The 16,311-nt window shown below is 38.9% G+C and overlaps 2 protein-coding genes across 11 annotated transcripts in view; one reads left to right on the top strand and one right to left on the bottom strand.

Moving 5' to 3' along the window:
- The window catches only part of LOC143681249 (uncharacterized), a 147,816-nt gene that overhangs the window by 23,020 nt on the left and 108,485 nt on the right, over positions 1 to 16,311 (bottom strand). The window contains exon 1 of one of the 7 annotated variants that reach the window (XR_013174490.1): positions 14,807 to 15,194. The exons of 5 other annotated variants lie outside the window; for them this stretch is intronic. Coding sequence is in view for 1 of the 2 variants with exons in the window: in XM_077158101.1 (XP_077014216.1) it covers positions 14,807 to 14,851 (45 nt within the window). In the remaining variant the exon portion in view is untranslated. Of the gene's footprint in view, positions 1 to 14,806; positions 15,208 to 16,311 lie in introns of those variants that run through there. One more of the 7 variants, XM_077158101.1, reaches the window with a different exon arrangement.
- Positions 15,000 to 16,311, top strand: part of LOC143681245 (uncharacterized) — a 74,258-nt gene continuing 72,946 nt past the window's right edge. For all 4 annotated transcript variants that reach the window (XR_013174486.1, XM_077158096.1, XM_077158095.1 and 1 more), the window contains exon 1: positions 15,000 to 15,322. The gene's annotated coding sequence lies outside the window, so the exon portion shown is untranslated. The remainder of the gene's footprint in view (positions 15,323 to 16,311) is intronic.

The following is a 16,311-nucleotide window of genomic DNA, read 5'->3' as shown; positions in this document are numbered from 1 at the left end:
ATAAAATGAGTTAGCAAATGATCCATTTTCCTCCATTTTTTGAAAGAGGAGTTTGAGCAGAACTGGCATTTGTTCTTTTTGCAATGTTTGATAAAATTCCCCTGTGAAGCCATCTGGCCATGGACTTTTCTTTGTAGGAAGATTTTTGATAATTAATTCAATCTCTTCACTTGTAATTGGTTTGTTAGGATCTTTCTCTAGATAGATTGAGACAGTACTGGTAAGTCTTGTTTCTAGAAACTTGTCTATTTTGTATAAGTTGTCTATTTTGTATGCATATAGCTGTTCATAATATCCTCTTATGATTTTAAAAATTTATTCAAGATCCATTGTAATGATTCTCTTCTCATTTCTAATTTTGTTTCTTTGCACCCTCTCTTTTTTTTTCTTTCTCAATCTAGCTAGGAGTCCATTGATTTTATCCACTTTTTCAAAGAACTTTTAATTTTGTTGATTTTTTTTTTTGGTTGTTGTTGTTCTCCAGTTCATTTATTTCTGCTTTAATCTATGTTATTTCTCATCTTCTATTTACTTTGAGGTTGGTTTGCTGTATATTTTGATATTTTAGGGTGTAATGATCCAAAAATATAAATTAGGTCTAATTCATTTATCACATTGTTTAAATTCTCTGTTTCTTTTTTGATCCTCTGTCTGGATGTTCTATCAACAGAGGAGCATGGTGCATTGAAATCTCCTACTATTATTGTTGAAATAATATTGTTCAATATTTAAGTACTTTATAAGAGTTGGCAAGTTCTCTCTATCATTATCTCTTCACCTAACCTTCCAATCCCTTTACTCTTCTCCTTCTGGGATACCAATAATTCTGCTATTTGCAAGCTTTGTGTTATCTGTTGCTTCCCTAAGCTCTAGTTCCATTTTTTTTCTTTCTTGCCATTTCTTCTTTTGTGTTCAAGTGCAATTGTCCTATCTTCTAATTCACTTATCCTTTCTTCTGCTTCTTCAAATCTACTGTTGTATGTCTCTAGTATACTTTTAATTTGGTCTACAGTACCTTTTATCTCTATGAGACCTGCTATATCTCTATTTATTCTTTTATATTCTCTCTTATGCTCTACCAGTGTCTTTTCAGTATCTTTTATGTTACTATGAACACCCTTGATTAGTTGTTCCACATTCTCTGTCCCCTCCGGTGATTTATTTGACGGGGCCATATCTGCATGAGTTAACGTGCTTTATGATTTTTTTGTTACACATGGGGCATCTAAATGTTGTAATAAGGTTATTGCTGTATTATAAGCATATTATAACTTGCAAAAGCTAATTTCTTTCACGCATCTGTGGTTTTGCATTTAGATTTGCATTGAAAGTCTTCTTGACTTGGTTTGTCAGTCCTTCTCCCCCAAACCAAGTCCAAGATTTCAGATGGGGGCTGCAATTCTTCTTACAGTTCTACTGAAAGCAGGGCAGATAAGCCATTTGCATGACTACACTTTCCACCTTCCCAGCAGATGGTGCTCTTGAGCTGCCTCTTTCATTCAGACCCAAACTAATTTAATTAGAAACCCAACGTAATTTCAGCCAGTGCCCACTGCTTGATTGCCTGATGGTCCCCAAACTCCGACTCGGGATGGTCTTGAACTGTGGAACTGGGTATTTCAACTTTACCTGCCCACGGCCAATCTGGAAATGTCTGGTAGGTGGTCACAGTGCACAGCTGGACATGCTTTTTGGCCCTGCCTCTCTGTCCATGAACACCCAAGGTTGCCGGGCCTCCATGGAGGGAGGGGAATGATATCTGTGATTCACAGAGTCTGGGTCTCCATCCATTTTTGAAATCTTGCAATCTCACAATATGATCACACAATCCTTTCCTGTCTAAATCAACATGAATTGTTTTGTTACTTGAAATTAAGCTCTATGATGGCTGTCACTTTCTCTGTTTTCTCCCCTGTAGTTCTATATTAAGATAAATCTTACATTAACCTCTTGCCTCTGTAACTTGAATCTTCCGGTCTAGCTGGAAACATGGTCAGTGAGAAGTGGCTGGGAGAAGAGGGTGTATGACCTTAATGAGCCTGAGGCAGAGAGAGCCCTGCTGGAGGTCCATTCTAAATCAGGCCAGCCACAAGGACACACTCCTCTTTCATTACTGTTCCCACAAAAACATTCGTCCAATCACATATCACTGGATTATAACAATATTTCCCAGTTTCTATTTTCTTCTGCTCTTGTCCCCATAACACTTTCTTAAAACAGTGATCCCACTAAAATGTGTCAGATTATGTCAGTTATCAGGGCAAACCCTGTATACCTTCCCAATTCTCTAAGATAAAACTCTTCATGAGGCTTAATGCCCCACACTGTGTTTCTGTCCAAAAAATTCCTATTGTGTTAGCTAGGAAAAGCTAGTGCAGGATGGGAGTTGGATATGGAAAGTCTACCTTGTTGGGTACCCCTAGCCCCCATTCACTTTAGTAACCAAGCTATAGCCTCCTGGGACCTTCAGAGCACTGGGCTGTTCCACAGGGCAGGAAGGGAGAGGTAAGGGAGTGCATATCCTGAATAGGGAGTATAATAAACATTTGGGAAACAGAACTAGAAAACTACAATAACCATTGTCAGGTTCAAGTTCCTCAGCTACAGAAGGGCACCCTGGTCCAGAGGTGAACTGATAGAAAGTACGAGGAGTCACCAATAGAGTCGTCATCCTTTAATGTTTTCTCTGCGCTGCAACCTACACAGCAACGTGCTTCTTATATTAAATCACACAAAAGTGGCAATTTACCAAAAGAATACATCATATGCAAAGCATATCATTGGCTAAACATGTGCTGTGTCGTGGTTATATAACAGACGCTGAATCACGGTTATATAAACTATGCTGGATTATTCATCCCCAGAACTCCAGACCTGGAAGGACTTCAGGCAGCCATTTTGGCAGGCTGTTTATATATATATTTTTTTAAATTCCCTGGGCTCCAAAACATAAACATTTATAGTTTGAAAGATTATCAAAATGTGAAAATACATTTTATTTTCTGGATTGGGACACTGTACTCTTGTTCTACCCAAAGCTAGGACCATCGGGGGCCAAAGGGAGTTTCTTCAAGGTTATATGCAGATCACATTTAACAAAAAGGAATCTCAGTGAACCTCAAAGGAAATACTAGGGGGGATACCCAATCCTCAAAAAGCCAGGCTTCCAGGAATATGTGAGAGTCAAGTTGAGGGCCAGTGGCCTTTGTCACCAGGCTGGGAGAAGGAAAGGGAAGAGAGCAGGCCTCCAACAGAAATATACCAGTGCAGCTTCTGGAGGTCTGTTGGAGAAATCATATAATGTCACTAACATGGCTGCCGTGCCTGATGCAAGGCAACATGAAATGGCTGACCTGAAATCTGCCCTCCGCCCTAGCAACAACGACCACCAATCCCAGCCCGACACGTGTCCCTGCATGCTTCCCAGCCTATATAAGCCTGTGCACTTCCTGAATAAAGCAGATGCCTTCCATTTTCCTCTGAGGGTTGTCTCCTGAGTCGTGTACTGTGTGTCTGTGTCTGTGTAACTGACTCAGTACGGCCGCTTACCCCCAGCCATCAGCTAACCAGCCATCAGTGAGACAACAGAGGTTCACCCAGGTGGTGTGTAGTGTGGCCGCCTGGCAGCAAGGGCCTGCAGTCCTCTTGCTTCCCAGTTGGCTCCTGGAAGCCCTTTAAAACTGAGCTCCCATTGTAGATTGCTAGGAATGGTTTTGAAGGCCCTCAAGGTCTAGGGGGTAAACTGGTTCCTTCAGGGTCTCCTAGGGGCTAACAGCTAGGGGGCAATTGATTCCTTCAATGTCTCCATCCCCACTGCAATTGCTGTGGAGAAAGGGTAAAGTCATAGGACTAAGCCAGGGGCCTGCGCTGGGCTGCACCAAGATGACTGAGAGTTTCTGGTGTAGGTGGAATACAGCTGGGGTGTCTGCAGTTGAAGTAGAAGTACTAGAGGCTCCTGTTTCTGGTGTGTTTTGCCTTACTCTGCCCTTCTCAATGATGGCCTGGTCAAGGCTAATCCTCTCCACAAGAGGGGTATTACAGGGTTGAATGGTGGTGGGGAAGAAGTGTGTGGAGGGAACAGCACACAGTTTCTTACAGCAAGTTTATAATTATAATGACTAGAAACTAGAAGAAAGAAAAAAAGATGTCCTCCTCTAGGTGAATGGAAAACCAAACCCTGTGGTATTACCCAGTAATCAAAACAGAAGCACTATTCTGCCACATAAAGACACAGATGCATTTCAAATTCATATTGCTAAGAGAAAGAAGTCAGTCAGAAAAGCCTATATAATGCTTTATTATGGCTACAGCTATTACATTCTGTGAATGGAAAAATTAGAGATGGTAAACAGATGAGTGGTTGCCAAGGATTCATTGTGGTGGGCTAGAGGACTGAACAGGTGAAGCATTCTGTATCATATTTAGTTATGGATACCTGCTTCTATGAATTTTCCAAATCCACAGAATTTTTACAGCACAAAGAGTAATTCTACATGTATACAACTTTTAGAAAATCTATTAAGAGGTAGATAAAATTTTAATGTGAGTTACGAATCTAACTGAATTATGAATGTATAAAGCAATTTTACTGCAAGTGGGAATGGAAAATGTGATGACCTAAGTAACTTTGAAATAAGTGAAATTGGCATGGCTGTGGACAAAGAGAACTGTGCGTAAGCACTGGACTCTGTTAAATTCTTGCCCACAGGCGGACTGGTTAACAACTGTGAAAACACTGAACATAAACACTGGAAACGAAAAATCAATTCAATAAATGGGAGATGGTGGAGACAGATTTTCACTGTTTGAGGGAGAAGTTACAGATAAGTCATGGGAGAAAGGTGAAAAGATACATTTGGTGATGGAATAGAGTTTGAGACTTGGTCATGAGCTCCAGTCTCAAATTCTATTTAAATAGTTAGTTGTATATACAAAGCTTAGTATAACCACATGAATCTCCTGACACCGTCAACAGAGAGGGTGAAGATTCAAGGACACACCTGATTCAGGTTTTTAATGCTTTTCTCCAATAAAAGGAGCCAGTTCTCCTTCCAGAAAGGGCTCATTCTAGTTCTTAGGAGGAAATATAAAAGGCAGTCTGTGAGAATCTTCTAGTGAGAAACTAAGGAATTAAGAAGCAACAATGACAACTGAATAAACACACTTACACACTAACTCACACATATATTAAAACAGGAGCAAACTGAAATAGCTCCCAGTGGCCAAACCTGGAGTAAATTGAGCAATCAAATAAATCACATGGGATTACACTATAGTCCAAAGTACAAGATGAATATGTGAAGACCAAGATGATACAAATGATTAAATTGATGAATAAATGGGGAAGAATACAATTATCCTATCCTAAAAAACTCCAATTTATTGGTATAGTTACTTATCCATCAAGGAGATGGAACATAATTTCCAACTCCTTAATGGTGGGCTGTGTATAGTGACTTCAAAAAAGTACAGACACTTTAGATGGGGGGCAAAAGAGTAACTTTACAGTGGAGAAACATGACAAATAACACCTCAGTTGGGTGGCGAAGAAGGCAAACTACCATAAGTCATTTTGAGAGTTATGTACCCTTGGTATGGAGTGATGAGGAAGGCACTTTACCATTTTGGTTTTCTTCCCCCAAAATACACAGAAAAGATAAATGGAAAAAAATCTTTCTCAGTATGTTTAAGGACATGAAAAACCAATGGATAACATCATACTTACTGTGGTAAGACTAACACTTTTCCTGCTAATATTGGGTATAAGAAAGAAAGCTGTTTTTACCTCTACTGTTAAAATTTGTACAAGAAGTTCAAGCTGAACAAAAAGAAATGAAAGACAACCAAATAGAAAAGGAATAAGTAAAACTATTTCCATTGACAGATGACATGACCTTATATATATAGAAAATCCCAAAGAATCCAAAGAAAAATTATTCCTAGGAAAATCAGTCAGAAAATCTGTGGAATACATCATGAACATAACAAATATTAGTAGATGTGGTATATACACACTATGCTGGTTGAAGTGTTTATATACCCCCCAAAACCATGCCCTTTTTCTTGATTCATTATTGTGGGGGGAAAACTTTAGGTTGTTTCCCTGGAGCTGTGACGCACCCAATTGTGAGTGTGGCCCTTTGATTAGATGGAGATGTGACTGCATACATTCAAGGTAGGTACTGATTAGTTTACTGGAGTACTTTGAAAGGGGAAACACTTTTGGAGAAACCTCAGATGCTTGGAGAAAAGTTGTTTAGAGCCAACAGGGTCACAGACATTTGAAGATGCTTGGAGTGTCAACAGAGAGCAGATGCCTAGACATGGACATTAGGAGATGCAGAGCTCAGCAGAAACTGCAATGTACATTCCCATGAGATGCTAAGCAAGCCAGAACCCAAAGTTGTGTCCCAGAGAAGGTCAGTGAAGATCCACAGACACTTAGAGAGGAAACACCATTGGCATCAGAAACTGGAAGCAACTGAACCGAGAACTAAGATCAGCAGTGGCCAGCTATATGCCTTCCCTCATTCTGGGAAGGCACGTTCTAGGGAGGGGAAAGTTCTGGAAGAGAATGACAATATGGCCCAACCAAACGAACAAACTAACACCACAACTGAGATGCAAGAATTGAAACAACTAATTAATGATGGTAAAACAGATCTTCTAAATCACTTCAATAACTTGAAGGAAAATATGGAAAAAGACATGAAGGATATAAAGAAGACATAGGGCATCCATACCGAGGAACCTGAAAGTTTGAAAAAAAAAATGGCATAACTTATGAGAATGAAAGTCACAATAGAAGAGATGAGAAAAAAAAAAGGACTATAGACCCTAGTTTGCACTGATTACTTTTCCCCATATACCATCTATTTTTGGCACCCTGAAATGTTGACGTTCATTTGTTCTCCCTCTTACAAAAAGGTTTTTTTTATTTGTACACTTAATCATCATCACTGTCCACTCCAGGCATTCCTAAATTATACTGTCTCAGTCTTTATTCTCTATCTATCCTTACTGTTGGTTTATCCAGTTTAGTGTGATACTCCAGTATATCCCAGAGTAATTTGGACAGTGAATAAAGAAGTATTTGCAATGTCCCCATGGGAGACTGGAGAGAAAGGAGGAAATATTCAACTTCCCCTTTTGGAGAACTGATATTCTTGCAAGCAGTGGGGATACACAAATCAATAGGCTGAGACCTTGACCTTGGGGTTCAACCCTATGAAACTTATTCCTGCAAAGGATAGGCAAAGCCTACTAAAAATTAGGCCTAAGAGTCATGCCCAGAGAACATCTTCTGTTGCTCAGTTGTGGCCTCTCTCTCTCTAAGTCAACTCAGCAGGGGAACTCATTGCCTTCCCCACTATATGGGGCATGACTTCCAGGGGTGTAAACCTCCTGGCAATGTAGGACAGAAATCCCAGGATGAGCTGGGACCTAGCATCACAGGATTTGAGAACGCATTTCTGAACAAAAGGGGTAAGAGAGAAATGAGACAAAATAAAGTGTCAGAGGCTGAGAGATTTCAAACAGAGTCAAGAGGTTATCCTGATGTTATTCTTATGCAGTATCTAGATATCCCTTTTCTCAGTTTATGGTGTAGTGGAGGAGGTATCTGAAACTGTTGAGCTGTGTTCCAGTAGCCTTGATTCTTGAAGATGACTGTATAAAAATATACTTTTACAATGTGACTGTGGAATTGTGAAAACCTTGTATCTGTTGGTCTTTTTATCCAAGGTATGGACAGATGAGCAAAAAAATATGGATAAAGAATAAATACTTTTATTTATTTATAAATAAATTTTATAATTTATAAATAAATTAAAGGGGAGGACAAAGTATAAAATAAATTGGGTAGAGGGAAACACTAGTGGCTAATGAGAAGGAGGGGTAATGGTATGATATGTATGAGATTTTTCTTTTTATTTCTTTTTCTGAAGTGATGCAAGTGTTCCAAAAAATCATCATATGGGGCCTTGGGAGGACAAGATAAATATGGACTTTATTCACAAAATCTCCATATGGAAAGAAGGCACATTGAATAATATTGTGATGGGATGGAAGAAGGGGCAGAGCAGCAGGATATAATTTCACACTCATTAGAATGGCCATGATTAAAAAACAAAAAATTACAAGTGCTGGAAAAGATGTGGAGAAAAAGGACCTAATCATTTTTTGTTGGTAGGATTGTAAAATGGTACAGCCTTTGCAGAAGATAGTTTGGCAGTTCCCCAGGAAGCTAAATACAGAATTACAATATGGCCTAGCAATCCTTTACTGTGACTGTAATTAACAGTACTGAACTATGTATGTGACTGTAGTTGAAAGGGGAACTTCTGCATCATACATATCATCAGAGTGAAAGAAGATAAAACATGACCATAAAACAGTGAACCCTGTTTTGGACAATGGAATGGGGTTAATAGTGTAATACCAATGTTTTCTCATTAATTATAATAAATGTATAACACTATTACAAGGTGTTAATAATGGGGTATATTTGGAATAAATGCATGTAATGAAAACTAGGGACTAGGGCTAAAAGCATTTTTCAGTATCCTTTCATCAATTGTATCAAAGGCATCAAACATGCAAAGTGTCAACAATAAGAGGAATATGGGAACACTGGATTACACACATAACTTTTCTATAAACCAAACTTCTTTAATTAAAAAAAATTTCTGCTTAAGAACCAAAGTACCACACATTGTATGATTCAATTTATATAAAGTGTAAATATAATTAAGTCTAAAGAAACAGGAATAAATTAGGGGTTATCTAGGGATGTGGAAGGATGGAGAAATTGAGAAGTGACTGCTAAGGGGCTTGGGATTTTTCTTTCTGAAGTAATGAAAATACTCTAAAATTGATGGTGGTGATGACTGCACAATTTCATGATAATACTAAAAGCCACTGATTGTTTATATATCTTGGACAAGATACAGCAATAAAGCTGTTTTTATTAGAAAAAACATGAGGGACATTTTAACACATTCCCAGATAAAAAAGAAAAATACTAAGTGTGTTCATTACTGTAAGACATACCCTGAGCTATGCTAAAGAGTTTTTAAGACTAAAAGGTAAAGCGGACACTAAATAGCAGTTCAAAATAGCACAAGGAAATAAAAACCTGTTATCATATGGGTAAGTAAAAATGCTGGTGTAACGGAACAGTATTTTTTGGAACGTAACTCCACGTCTTATATTTTACATGTCCTACCTATAATTCAAATGTGTAAAAAGTAATGATAAATTTTTTGGTTTAGGACAAGGTGTAACGATGTAATTTGCAAAAACTAAAACAAAAAGGTTGGGTAAGAGGGAGATATAGGAACAGTGTGTGTGTGCTATTAAAATTAAATTCACTGAATTAAAATTAAAATCAACTGAATAAACCTTGGGGACAATGTGTTGTGCAAAATAAGCCAGAAACAAAACAACAAATATGCTTAAGTCTCTTTCAGAAAAATATGAAAATGGGAGCTTAGATTAAAAGCCCTTAGAGCAGCCACACTTATAGTCTGAAGGTGTAAATGTATTTCTAGATTCTGAGACACTGAGCTATACATGTATCAGCTGTTATTTCCCTGGAATTTTAAGTAACACCTAAGACCCAGAAATGGAGTGCTGCAGCCCTGAAAGTTAGCATAGCTATATATAATAATAGTGAAAGTAACCAAAAAAAGAGGTCAGACCCCAATTAGAGTTTAAAATGAAGCCAATCTGCCAATCTAGCTGGGTCTCAGGTAAATTAGAATACAGGGTAAAAGATGATAGTGTATGTACTCTAGACCTTCACCTATACTGTATGAGACCGGCAAAGAGGTTTATTAAGTCTAGAATAAATTTTCTGTAACACATAATCTAAATCAACTTATGTGGATAACTATAAACAACCCAAATTCCTGGAGCTCAGAATGGAAACAAACCGTTGATTCTGTATAGCTTAACATACCAGGACACATTTCAGACTATAGTGGGCTGATAAGAAGCCCTAGATTTTGAGGCTTGCCCTTATGAAACTTATTTCTGGAGGGGAGAAGCTAAGACTACCCATAATAAAGCATAAGTGTTGCTTTCAGGAAGCTCTTTGTTGCTCAGATGTGGCCCCTCTCTCTCTAAGCCCAACTTGGCACGGAAAATCATTACCCTACCCATTACATGGGACATGACTTTCAGGGCTTAAAATCTTCCTGACAATGTGGGGCATGACTCCTAGCAATAAGCCGGGCCCTGACACCTTGGAATTAACAAAGACTTCTTAACTCAAAGGGGTAAAAGAAATGTAACAAAATAAGGTATCCATGGCTAAAAGAGTTCAAATAGAGGTGAGAAGCTACTCTGAAGGTTACCCTTATGCAAGCTTCGGCTAGATATTGCTAATTGCCATGGTTTGCCAAACCCCAATGAATATCATTTCTGCTAACCCCAAAAAACACCCAGAGCTCTATCTGAGATCCTACAGAAATTTACTTTTCAGAAATTCAAAGCCTTTAGATGGTTCCTAGGCCAGGTAAGTCCTGAAACCCAGTGGTGCCATTCTCTCCAAGACATCAGCCAGTTCCATCTCCCTATCCTATATTGTCAATATCTCTTTGCAATGCAAAAAAAATTAGTATGGGCACAGCCCAAATATCCCTAAAGACTGGGAAAAGGAGGAGTTATAATAGAGAAGTTAGGAGTTAATAAATAAGTAGGACTACCGAATCATCCTATTGATATTTTCTTTAGTCTTCAGTGCCTTGGAACAGCTAGAAGGAAAACCTGAAATTAGAGAACTATAACACATACCAAAATTTGACATCTGTTCTATAGCTACTTGTTAAAATGTATTTTTGAAATGTATTGCTTTTGTGTATATATATTTCATAATAAATGATGTTAAAAAAATTAAGTTCATGTATCAAAATTGTTATAGATATATGATTTAAAATTTAGCCCATTAGAAATCACAAAGAAAATACATGGTAAATACATACAGAAAACAATGAGAAGGAGCTCTAGGCAGGTTTGAAAGTATTATGCACTCCAGAAAAGCCATGTTTTAATCCTGATCCACTTTTGTGGGGACAGCTGATTCTTTTAATCCTGACTGAGCACTGTAGGTTGAAAACTTGATTAAATTATCTCAATGGAGATGTAAGCGACCAGTTGTGGATGTGACCTTTGATTAGATGGAGATGTGACTCCACTCATTCCAGGTGGGTCTTGCTTAGTTTACTGGAATCTTTTAAAAGAGGAAACATTTTGGAGAGATCAGAAAGAACAAAAGCCTCAGAGCCCAGAGACAAGCATGTTTGGAGCTATCTGCAGCCCAGCACACATCTCCATGACGTATTAAACATTAAAGATGCTTGGAAAGGTAAAACAAATTTAATCTAATAAGTAAAAGAAAGGAAATAATACTGACAACTGTGGAATTCTTGGAAATAAAAATAAATAAAAACTTGGTTCTTTGAAAAATGATTAAAATTAATAAACATCTAGCTGGATAGAGAAAGAAGATAGGAAAGACAATAACAATATTGATGATGAAAGAAGGGAATATAACTAGACCTAAAGTCATTAAAAGGAAAGTATAGAAACACTATGAACAATTTCATGCAAATAAATGAAACCTTTCAGACAAACTGGAAAATTTCCTTAAAATACACAAATTACCAGAACAGACAGAAGAACCAATAAACTGAATTGCCCAGTGAAGAAATTAAATTTGTAATTAAATATTTTCATGCAAAAAACAGTAGGCCCAAATATTTCTGTGCTTAAATCTATTAAACAGTTGAAGGGAAAATAATGCCAATCATCCTCAACTATTTCAGAGAAATAAAAGAGGAGAGAATTCTTCAGAACAAATTTTAAATGTTAATGTTAAATATCATTTAAAAAAAAAATTACAAGTCAGCCTAACTATAATAATCAAAACCAGGCAATGATACTAAGGAACAAGGGAAATTTTGGAGTTGATTACATTTTTTATTGTAATGGTGGTTTCATGACTGCTGGCATTTGTTAAACTTAGAAAATATACCAGAAAAGTGTGAATTTTACTGTATGTAAATTAAACTTCAATTAATTAAAAATGTGGTACATATACCCAACAGAATATTATGTATCCATAAAAAGCAATGTAGTTGTGATAATTGTGACAACATGGATGAACCTTGAAGACATCATGTTGAGTGAAATAAGCCAGACACAAAATACGAATCCAGAATATAGATCAAAAGGAGGTTGTTGGTGGTAGGGAATAGGGAGGTAAGGCTTTAAAAAAAAAAAAAATTAAAAATTGTCTGAGACCTGAAAAACAAGAGAGCTACTGCCAGAACTATACCTTGCTTCAAAAGTGAGCATCAATGGCAGAGAGTCTTGGAGACAATGATGCACAAATTCCTATCAATGATGGAAAAGGCTTAGGCTGGTGGTAGCCTCCCTCCCTAATCCAATGTTCCAACCCCTGGCGCTTCCTGGCTGTTTTAACCAGAGAGGACATGGAAATTCCATGATTAATGCCTAAGAGATTAAAGCAAGACCCTCAAAACCAGTTGGCAGTGTTGGGCCCTTGAAAAAGTGGGTAGAAAGTCAGTGAAAGTGAAAAACGATTCCTGTTTCAGATTAGACAGGAAAAAGGCTATAGAGCTGGTGACCAATGTTCTGTTTTGTGCCTGCTGCTCAAACATCTAGGCAACACACTCTCTTACTCTCAAAATGGACCCAGTTTGTCTGATAAATCCAACTACGAGACTTCTAGCTCCAGTCAAGATTAGAGCAGTCCCATTCCTCAGGCATCATACAACACACAAATGTAGGAAAGGCTCTGAATTGTGGAAAGAAAAAGGTGAGTTGGCTAGGGACCTCAGGACTTGGTGGAAAATGTGGCGGTGAGCTCCCTGTGCCTCCCATATAGCTCAAGTGGGTGGGTTAGAGAAGGCCACAAGCCAGAATCAAGAGGTGCAGACAGAGGCCTGCCCCTCTCACCAAATGATCAAGAAAAGGCACAAGAAAAACGTTTTTGATAATATAAACTAGGAAAAAAGGGAATCTTCTTTAACAAACACCCGCAAAAAACATTATAGCAACATTGGAAGGATTCTTTTCAAAAGCAAAATGTTCATTATCACAATTTATAAACAATCTTTTCTAGAGGTCCTAGCCAAGAAACTAAGTTGACCAGAGATTACCAGTATACTGAGATAGAATTATATCTGAAAACCCGAAGGAATCTACAGATAAATTTTTGGAGTAAGAGAGTTTAACAAGATTGAGGGAATTTAGACCAAAAAAGTACACAAACAGGAGGAGTTTCATAAAGTTTAGAATATTAATATTAGTAACTTCTTTTCATCAAAAGACACTGTAAGGAAAGTGAAAAGCAAGTCATAAACTGGGATAAGATATTTATGATACTGATAAGCATCAGTATCTAGACTATAAGAAGAATTAAAACTCATTTTTAAAATGACAACAGAGGAGAAAAATAGGAAAAAGACATGAAAAAGCATGTCACACAAAGGAAATATGACGGGCCCATAAACATACCAAATTGTACTCAGATTTACTGAGAACCAGAGATATGCAAATTAAGGTCACTGGAAACAATTTTACATTTATCAGATTGATAAAATTAAAAAGGATGTAGAATAGCATCAACTATTATAAACTGTTGTTTGAGGGGTTCTGTCATTTTGAAAAAGCAATCTGGTATTAAATTATGATGCTGAACAATGTTGTATTCATTACCCAGCAATTCCATTACAAGGAAAACACCCCAGAAAAACCCTTTCTATTTACAAGCCCAGAAGATATATGTAAGAATCATCTCAGTTCCTAGTCCCTCTTCCTTTGTTTCCTTCTCTACTCTGTTGTTTGAGGACCTTGGGATTTTCAGTGGCATGACAAGTGAAATATTCTTAGCACCTGGGGCTGCTGACTTTTGAGTCCAGGATCTGGCTGAGCCATTCTTCTGGGGGACCTATAACTGCTAGTCTTTTCTTTTGAGGTGGGAGTGCTGCAAACAGGGGACCTTCTTTCCAAGGAGTCTCAGAACAGGGCTCTGCCCCTAGTCAGCTGGGCTTCTGAGCTCTTCTTCTGGAGCTCACTTCGCAGTCACTGCTGGGCAGGGGGCCACATCTATAAGAGGCACGGGTAGGGAGAAACTTCTTCCAGCTGCAGTCTCATGCAGGATGCCTTAGCCACTGGCCTCCATGCTCCATTCTTCTAAGGCAGTGACCACTGTCCACCTAGCTCCAGTTCCACAAGATTCCTACCTTTCTACCCTCATGGATTTTTGCCTGAATTAAAACCCTGGAAAAGGAGGCAAATCTGCCATATCTAACAAGTGGTTTTCTATATTAAACTCTAAACTTTGCCAGGATAGGAAAAAGAGTTGTCCCACTGGGGAAGCCACTTTGCTGTGGTTTACTAGACCAACAAACTCAGGTGCCTGAGTTCACAGAAACGGTTTCTCCCGGATGGGAAAACTGAATTCCAAGCTTGGGACTGGGGCCATCCCGTGGCAATTGCTCAGAGCAGCTTTTCCAAAACCCGTAATGACCAGGGTGAGCCCTTTTAGGGGTCCTGCAGAATCGTCACGACGGATTGTTCTCACACGACCCGTCAACGGGGTTGAAGTTCTACCTACTGTGTTTCACCGAATCTACGATTCCATCAGTTTTAAGATGTACGATTATTTCCAGAGTCGCTAAGGAAAACAAAATGCTGTCAATATAGCAAGAACACACCATTCATTGTTAGACACGTTCTGAGTTTTCAGAGATGTTATGATGCAAACAATACGCACCTTAAAATCTAAGAAATATAGTGGCTCTTTCGTCAGTTTTCTCATTGTTATGGTTTAGGGAGATGGCCTTCTGCGGCTGAACAAGCTCCTTCGCCCGGGAAAAACCCGCCTTCCCTCTCCCGGCCTCACTGACAGGACTGCGCGGGGACACCGGAAGCGCGTTCCTTCCGGCTTCCTCTTCCCGGGACGAAAGCCCTGTTATCGCGAGAGTTTCGTGCTCCAGGGCTCTTAATTTGAGCTCGGGTCCCGTGAGACCGCAAACGGAGCGGCGGCTTTGAGCAACCGGGGCGGCTGGGATAGACGCTAGGCCGCGACGGCTGGTGTAGCTGTAGTAGGTGAGTCCGCAGCTCCCGAGAGCCGCCCTTCGGATGGCGGGAGCGTGTCGCTGGCCCAGCCTGGGGTGCAGAGGGTCTCCCAGGATCCAGGCCCGCAAGGACCTACGCCGCCGTTCTTAGAAAGCGGGATGAGGGAAGGCGGAGGGAGTGCGCTGTCAGCACCCACTCGCGGGGGTACCAGGTAAAAGTTTTTAATCATGTTATTTTATTTTCAGTAATTAAAAACCAACTTGTAGAAGGTTCTGATAACGCAATAAGGTTTCAAAAAGATGGTAGCTATTAAGAAAATTGTGAGCAGTCGCTCACATATTTTAGGTGATTGAAGGTACTTTGTAGGTCTGTTGAATTGCGAGTTCAGTTCTTCCGTAGGGTTCTTATTTATTTACATACATTTTTCCAATTTGGTAAAAACGTCCCAAAGGGGAGCTAAGCTTTCTTTTGAAAGCATAGGAAGTTATCAGGTCATAATAAATCTTACTTGAAACCTTAACGTACATCAGACAAAATTATGCGTACTTAGAATGTGCCAACATTATTTCTCACAGAATGTAAGGTATAAGATAGTGATAAATGAAAAATCGTAGGTCATAGTCATCCTCGGGGTCTCAGAATTAACCTTTATAACCCTAAGTAATGGGTAGGTGGTCCTCTTATTGTTATCACTCCATAGAGAGTGGAAAATGAGAGCATAGGAAGGCCAAGTCACCCAAATTATTCTCACCTGTTGTGTTCATGTATTCTCTTACAGCTTTTCTTCTGGTAACGTACAGGATCCGAGTTTTCCTCTTTGAACTGCACTCAAACTCATCTTTCTTTGTTAATTATTCTTATCGTATGTGGTGCCACACAGTATTGTGCTATCCATTTCTGAACCTTTACACTCCACCTTATTAAATATTCTGTACTCCTTAAACACCGATTGCCCAGTTGCTACACTCTTCGTACCTCCAAATACCAATGCTCTCAAAATTAACCCCCAGAGTTTGCTCATTATAGTTAGTTCCCGTTAGTGAGAGCATACAATATTTGTCCTTTTCTTTCTGGCTTACTTTATGCAGTGTAATGTCATCAGGGATCATCCACATTGTTGCATGCATCATGACTTCATTCCTTTTTACTGCTGCATAATATTCCATCGTTTGTTTATCCACTCACCAGTTGATGGACATC

The sequence above is a fragment of the Tamandua tetradactyla genome, chromosome 4 (genome assembly GCF_023851605.1).
Source record: "Tamandua tetradactyla isolate mTamTet1 chromosome 4, mTamTet1.pri, whole genome shotgun sequence".
Classification (NCBI taxonomy): domain Eukaryota; kingdom Metazoa; phylum Chordata; class Mammalia; order Pilosa; family Myrmecophagidae; genus Tamandua; species Tamandua tetradactyla.
The sequence above is the reverse complement of the archived record's forward strand: the minus strand, read 5'-3'. Positions and strand labels throughout refer to the sequence as shown.